Genomic DNA, 7,844 nt, shown 5'->3' with positions numbered 1-7,844 from the left:
TTAACTTAAAGGTGATGAGTGTTTGTTTTTTTTAAAGCCTCGTGTCTTCGCTGTAGTGGCCATGTGCTGCTCGTCCGCAGTCACAGCTGTGAGCTCGCGCACTTGGAGCGCAAACGCACGTGATGCACGTCGAGTCGCTCTTGGTGTCGTCCCTCCCTTAAATGTCAATGGGCACCGTTGGGTAACGAGGATACTCATCACATTAAAATTACTCTCAAACAGTTGGACAACAAAAGACACAAACTCTGCTCTACACACGTGCGACCTGAGTACGGAGCCGCGTGACCCTCGGTCATTGTCCTGCCATCCACTGCCATCCCTCATCATCTCCACAATCGAGGCGGACGCTGCGGCTCATTCTCACCTTTTTATGAAAGAACGCGTCGTTGACCCCGGCTCTTTTGTGCGTTTCGCTCCTACTCTCCCCCCCCACCCCCGTCTTGTGTGTTAACCTTGCGTAAGAGTTTAAACCTCACTGTGCGACCGGGATTCGTGGAAATAATGTGGTGACATAAGGAGACGTAAAAACAAGCAGGGGAGTTTCTATATTGTGGTCAGTGTCTTGTGTGCTCGTTCATGTTCACGCGCCTGTTTTGCGTTTGCAGCCGCTGCCGGCGACACGTTTCTCTTCTTTCGCGAACGACAAACCGAGAGCGAGTTCGCGGCTGGTGGCGAGATGCCTGCCAGCCGTGACACAACTCGGCGGAAAGAAAAACAGTGGAAGTGGTCGCTCTCTCTCTCTCTCTCTCTCTGTGTTAGTGTGTTAGACCTTGTGCCGCGATGCCCACGTTAACAGGATTTGCGGCGCGGCCTGCCAACCGTCAAACAAGTGTGAGCCAATAAACATTCTTCACGATGACATGAAAAGCTAAGGGAAGAGCATTTTCGAAAACCCTGCTCGACACATTTGGCCACTCGCCAAAGGAACAATGATCCGAGAGAGGAACTCTTGAGCTAAAGACGTTTGGTTGAGTTGGTTTTGTCCCTCGGTGCAGATGTGAGCACATCGATCCCACTCGGGGGCCGGGAGGCCGACGCCGAGCCCCCACGCCAAGTGTCCGATTGAAGCGCCAACGCCGCCCGGAGTGTTTCCAACGGAGGCTGCGAGTGCGTGACAGATTGTCCTCGCGTATTCAGGCCGACGTCTGCCAGTGTTTTGTGTCGCGTGCTCCAGGTTGTCCTCGTGTCGACATGTAAATCTCGGCGCCCTCCCGGAAGCGCTGCGCGCTGATCTCTGGGATCACGTCGCAAGCTGTCGAGACGCGGGGCGTCCCGCTCGTGCCGGTAACTGAATTCAAATCAGTGTATCAAACTCAACTGAAGTCTCAAGGCTTCAGTTAATCGGAACATGCTGCACAAATGTAAATGTGGCCACACACACACACACACACGCGCACACACAAATACATTAACAGTCTATTTCACTTTTCTCTCCGTCAAGGGTTAAATATGAAGGACCTCAGCAGAGAGGAGAAGGAACCATCTGTTGCTGTTTTAAACAGCTGCTGTCCACTTCATGTGCCCTCACACACACACACACACACACACACAGACCCGAGGCACTGTGGGTCCATATGGCACCGCATCATGGCCAAACATGGAAAGTTTGGCAAATGCACAGACACACAGATAGAGAGAGAGAGAGACAAAGACACGGTGTCATATTTCCGAGAGAGGCTTTCATGCACATTCTGTGAGAACGGACTTTGTCACACGGAGCAAACGGCTGCTCCACTTCTTTCCGTGGCCCTAATTTCCAGAGCGCTCCGTTACTTTACTGTAATTAAATGTGGAAGAAGGAGACGCACAAATCAAGCAGATCAAATTTTACCCCTGGTAATGGGGCAGCCATTAACACCAAACTTCACTTGGAAGGCAACGTAGAACAAAAACACACACACACACACACACAAACACACACACACACAAACACACACACACACCTGGGAGTGTTTTAAAAAGTGATTCATATTTAATCGGACGCGCTGTTGGGAAGGGATGTGCCGCCCCTGTGAGCTGGCGCGGATGATGAATGTGTGCTCAGCGCAAAGGATGGCAGGACAAACACCAGAGCATCGCCAAGACGACAGCGAGAGGCGGGGGTGGACATCTATCACACGAGGTTGCCACGACAACCTGTCGCCGGGTCGTCGCCGGGCGACCGCTCCGCACCACTGTGTGGCCGTCGGGCAACACACGGCACAGGATCCAACCAATCACCAAGTTACGCAACGACAAGGGGGGGGGGGGGGGGCTGTTTGTTTTTAAATGTGGACAAAGAGGTGTGTGTGTGTGTGTGTGTGTGTGTGTGTGCGGCCCTGGAAGAAGCTCTCACTGCTTCCTTTCTTTCTTGTTCAGGTTTGTTTTAAACAAAACTCACAGTTACATAGTAATTTCTGCATGCAGATTGTATAATTGTCTCCAACGGGGCTAATATCTCTGAGTAATTACTAGTCATTTTCATGTAAATTTGGTATGAAATGAGTCCACGGCTCTTTGTCTGCCGGCGACCCCCCTGCGCCACGACGATAAGACGAACGCACCAGCACCTCCCCTCTTTGTATCCGTCTCTCTCTCCTCGTCCTTGTCAGAGCAGTTTCTGTTTCCCCCGGGGAACAAGAGGAACCTCAGTGACTGAACTAGAAAGAGAAAAAGATCCAATGTCTCCAGGAAGAGAAAGAGCCCCCTTCTGAGTGCAGGACATGAACAGGACATAAATTGCTGCTATTAAAGCTTTGTATTTGTTTGGAGAGAATATTTTTTGGTCAAATGACTCACGAGAAGTTCCTTGAACCTCTGTGGCAGTTTTCTACGTCTGACACTGAACAGTCTTCCCGAGTTCTCGCTCAAAAATTGGGAATGAAAATGAATTTACAAGTATCTCCTTGGGTGTAATCTCGAGGCCCGACATACTTCTCAGGGTCAACACCAAAGGCCGAGCGTTAAAGTAAGAACACGAACGCGCCTTGATCGATTCCGAGAGGCCGAAAGACGACTTTCACCGAGTCGAGCCGCCAGAAAGAGTCGGCAAAGGAAGCGAAGAGAAGTGGAATCTCGATACGGACGGTTCAAAAAGTTTTCCCCTCAGATCCCCTCACGTTAATGCTGTGGACTCTCCTCGAGCCTCGTCCTGCCGGTAGAGATACCCGAGTGTCTGAAGAAAAAAGAGAAATCGCTGACTCCGCGTTCCTCTGACCTCCCCTGCGCTGCGAGAGCGGATCAATGTGGCCGAGGCTCTCGCGCTCGTCCGTGAGCCTTACGCTGATGATGCACCAGCTACACTGACAACGGGTCAAATCAAACGTATTATTCAAAATCCGAGGGACGGTGGGTTGGACTCCGTGGTGTTAAAGAAAATACAAAAACAGACAAACCATCATAAACAAGAGACAATGCTAGTTCTTCAGACAGGGGCGTAGCGCCAAATTCTGGGGCCGATACATAAGCAGTCTCTGTGGGGGCCCCCCGCAGCTATGATGCTGATGAATTTATGAAACTGTGCGTGTGTTCTTAAAGTGACTATCTAGCTTGAAGGTAGAAGCACAGGGGAACAGTCCCAACAGGGTCTGGACCGTCATAGAGACCCGGACTTGATTGACCCCAATAACCTTTGCTGACAAAAGGACCGAGCTTACTCCTGTCCGACAGATTGAGGTTTCCAAAACCATGACGCGCTAGAAAAAGGACGGGAGGGATTCAATGAAAAGTTCAATGGAACAGAGTTATCATGCAACAAGTAAAGACGATTGCTGAACATTCTTGGATACGGCTGGAAGGAAAACGTAATCTTTGAACGGTACCTCCATCGTTCTCCTCCAGGTCCACTTCAGTTCACTCGATAGCGGTGGGGTTTTTCGAGGATTAGGTGCTGACTCCCTAAAATGAACAACCGTGTTGTATTAGTGACGTCACAGTGAGTTGATACTTGATCATTACTGGGTCTATTTTTCAAAATTGCTCTTACAACTAGCAGTTTAGCGGATGTAAAGGAGCGGAGGGGAGAGCTTACGTCCTCTGGGTGGGTGGAGGTTGTCTGATGGGGTCACCTGTGATCGGCGCCGTCCCGAAATCTTTTACCCCTGTGCCAACTTCATCGGCAGACTGCGAGGGATCTGAGGAACCTGGCACCAGCTTCCGAATGGCGGCTTCATCGCCTCCTCAAAGACCTTCACTCGCCAAGCATGTCAGTGCGACAGATCCACCGCACCGCTGCGCAGTAGCTCTCTGTTGAACGAAGTGCACTCGTTAACTTGGAAGTACTTTTTGCTCCGATACAGGAAAAGGCTGCCACTTGGCCCAGACTGGAATATCTCTACTGCAACTATTGGATCGATTGCTGTGAAGAAAAAAGGAAAGACTTCATGCAAATGTTCCTTTAGTCCCCTGAAAGTAAGTCCCAACAATTTTGGACTTGTCAATCAACTTTTTCTGTTCATCCAAGAGAAAATCTAACAGCGTCAGATGATACAGTACAGTAGGTTTCTCTGCGACACATAGATAGAAGTGGAAATGAGGGGAGAGCTGAATCCGTACACATGTCAACTTCACGTCATAATGTCTTTTGGACCAGAGATTTTTGCTCTTCTGGACCTTTTACAGCACTTCCTCTGGATCAGTAATTGGAAATGAGAGCAGAGGTGGAGATGACCCCCACCCCCACCCGGTACACCACTTCCCGGCCTTGAACAGAAGGTGACGGAGGAAATAGCTTTTGTTATTTTTTTTCATTTTAAGAATCTCGCCGTGCCGACATACCATTATACCGCCTGTGAGTCATCTCTACGTCTCCATCACTCAGAGGCGTTATTGTGCCGACACAAAATGAACGCTCTAATCTTCTCTACTGGTGTTTCTTAGCAGCAGTGACGCAAACATTTGCACTAATACATATTTACCCACAGGATATTGGACAACCACCCAGGGTTTACCCTTCATCGATTGAGTTTGCGAAAATTGTTTCATCACAAATTTGTTAGAAGTTATTTACTACAGAAGTTTAACTGCAACCGGTCCTCCATCTTGCATCACTGGTCACGTAGAGGCAACCTGGGTCACAATCTAATATTATGACCTTGATTGTTTTAATTATCGGTGCATTTTTTAAATCCATCATTAACTGGCTGCAGGCATTGATTTTCATTTTAACAGTTTAAACTCACAGCTGATTGTTCAGCTTATAAAAGGTCATGAAATCAGTTTTTCTCTTTGAAATAATAATGGTTTCCCATTATTATTCTTTTTTTTTTGTATACCTGATCTCATATGAACAGAACCAGGGTGGCTCTCATTCAAATTTAGGATATTTTAAATTGTCGCCCTGTCACCTCATCGACTCAGTTTCCCCCAAACCCAGCCAACATGATAGTATTCATAAAAGTTCAGTCAAAACAATCCGTGACTGGTTTATAAATACTGGCGTGTCTCAGAAGTCTCCAGGACGGAGGTGTTGAAGGGCGTGTACGCTGTAATTAGTGTGACGGGGTCGATCTGATGTCAGTCTCCGACAAATAACCGGCTTTGACAGCAGCAGGAGAGACCGAGGTCCGCCTCGTTCCTCCCCCTGCTCGCCAGCGACCGCAAGAGGGAGTCCCAGCTTGAGTGTGTGTGTGTGTGTGTGTGTGTGTGAGAGACAGTGCAGTGGATTATTCATATTTACAACACCTCCTGTTTCATCCTTTTTCTCCATTTAAAAAAAAAAATCACAGTGAATTGAATTCATTGTCCAGTACCGTTTTCATCGTTTAACGTTTGCCTCCATTAAAACACTTCAGAGGTCAAGTTCTCCTCGTCCCTCCATCTTCTTTTCTTTTGTTTTTCTAATTGAGAAACGTGTGAAGCCCGCTGCACAGCTGTGCGCCCACAAACACGGTGAGGGCAAAAGAGGAATGAATGACGATGAAAGACTTTGACACGCGCTCAGCCAATCGCCATCAATCTCTGGTTCCACCCTCTACTGTAGCAAACACAGTTATAACTGGTAGGGACACTGTAAATATTCTTTCGAACTTCGCTCAAAGTGTCAAGAGTTTATGAACATTTTGCCCGTAAAATCATCTCCCTCCATCCAGCGACTCGACAGTTTTTAAATCTCGTGAACCCGACTCCTGCGAGAGATCCAATCACATCTCAAAATGAGGTTTCCGACACTCTACCCAGTTGTTTCATCAGCGTGTAAGAAGAACATGTTTCCTCCGAGAGCTTTTGCCCTGTTCTCAAACTTTTTCTTCTTCTTATCTTTATTCATTTAGAAGGTCGTCCGCTGTCAGATTTGACTGTTTTCCTTTTTAAAGTCTATATCTCAACCCGCCGTAAAGGTTGGGCTGGCATTTCTGCAAATGCACTACCTCTGCCAGATAACGAACGGAATTACAGGCTTGGCTCCCAACAGCTGTTCCCCCCCCCCCCAGACTTTGCGAGTGCAGACTCAGTGTAACAGGTTTATGATGAAACCGTAAAAACCCATTTCCCAACAGAATAAATGAGTCAAATGAAAATGCTCAGTACTTTATTTTTAAAATAACCGTCCTCAGGGATGCAGAAGCTACCACTGTGTAAATAATATCCACAGTGAAATTACGCAAATGAAACAAAAAGGGTACATCCTCGATTGATCCCCGTCCTCACCCTTTCGCCACATCTGTTGACGTCACTGTCTTTATGATTATAGCTCGTCTGAAACCTCGTCAAGCTGCTCATGTTTGGAGCTGACGCAGAAAACGAGTGTGGCAGGAGATGAGGTCGGAGGAGGGGAAGACGAGAGCAGACGGGCGGAGAAACAGGCGGTGGATGTTGTTTGACTTGGCCGATCTTTCTGACGTGACATTGGGAAATCTTAAAACTGAATGATGAGATGCAGGGTTTTCATTTATAAATCTTTTGGAGTTTTATACACAGTCACAATCAATCAATGGTCTTATCAAAGCGATACCCAAATTGTGTCTCGGTAGATAAAGGTCTGCCAACAGCGGAGATAAATCGTCAGTTTGACTCCAGAGATAACACGATGAAGTCAAACTAGCGGAAACGTGAGCAGGCAACAAACTGGAGCTGTATATTTTTTGCATAAAATGGCCATTTTGTGCCAGAAAATACAGATAATTTACCCTGAAGAAGTAGCGCTGCTAAGAAGCCTGACCACGTAGGAAAATATGATTTCATTGAAATTTGATTTAAGCAGCAGAAAACATTTCATTTTATTATAAGCCAGTTTTTCCCATTCATCAGTGGGCAGTTGTGCTTAAGTCAATGAAGTCAAATGTCAAGATTCAATAAATTAAACGCAAAATTGGCTTTCTGGAGCTTTTTATTAGAACATTCAAAATGGAAAAAAAAAAATTTACATAATCAATCACTGACCAAAAAACAAATTAGAAAAAAAAAGGGAGAAGCATAGATAGAGAAGCGAAGCTGAGCGTTGACAAGTCATCACATATTCGAGTGGACTGCGGAGGTTGGAGGTGGAGGCTGAAAAAGCAATAGGCCGAAGCAACAGATCTGAAGCAGCTAAAGAGGTGAAAATGTGGCCGGAACACACTCAGCTTTCTGAGCGTGCTGCTGCAGCTGGATGCTAGGTGTGGATGTGCGTGCATGTACCTGCTCTCTGGGTCCATAGACTTCTCATGTGTCCCATTCATGTGGACCAGTTTGGACTGGCCGTGCACGGCGTGAGGCTGTCCTGGGCTAAGCTAGAAGAACGCACGAGACTGTGTATTCATGTCCATCTGCATGCACGAGCGTGTTTTGCGTGTTTATTTCTTGCGGTAGTCGTCTCCGTAAGCTCTGTGATCCTCCTGCTCGGGGCTCTGGTCTCCGTAGAGCCTGAGGATGTCCTGCAGGCTGGGCAT

General features: G+C 47.4%; 1 protein-coding gene across 1 annotated transcript in view; it reads right to left on the bottom strand.

The window, feature by feature from the left end:
* Nucleotides 1-7,285: 7,285 nt before the first annotated feature.
* The window catches only part of and1 (actinodin1), a 7,245-nt gene continuing 6,686 nt past the window's right edge, over nt 7,286-7,844 (bottom strand). Inside the window, exon 7 of the mRNA XM_035619727.2 lies at nt 7,286-7,844. This exon is cut by the window's right edge and continues 954 nt beyond it. Coding sequence (XP_035475620.1) covers nt 7,749-7,844 — 96 coding nt within the window. The 3' untranslated portion in view covers nt 7,286-7,748.

The sequence above is a fragment of the Scophthalmus maximus genome, chromosome 21, assembly GCF_022379125.1.
Source record: "Scophthalmus maximus strain ysfricsl-2021 chromosome 21, ASM2237912v1, whole genome shotgun sequence".
In the NCBI taxonomy this organism is placed as follows: Eukaryota; Metazoa; Chordata; class Actinopteri; order Pleuronectiformes; family Scophthalmidae; genus Scophthalmus; species Scophthalmus maximus.
This window is presented reverse-complemented; position numbering and strand designations above follow the sequence as displayed.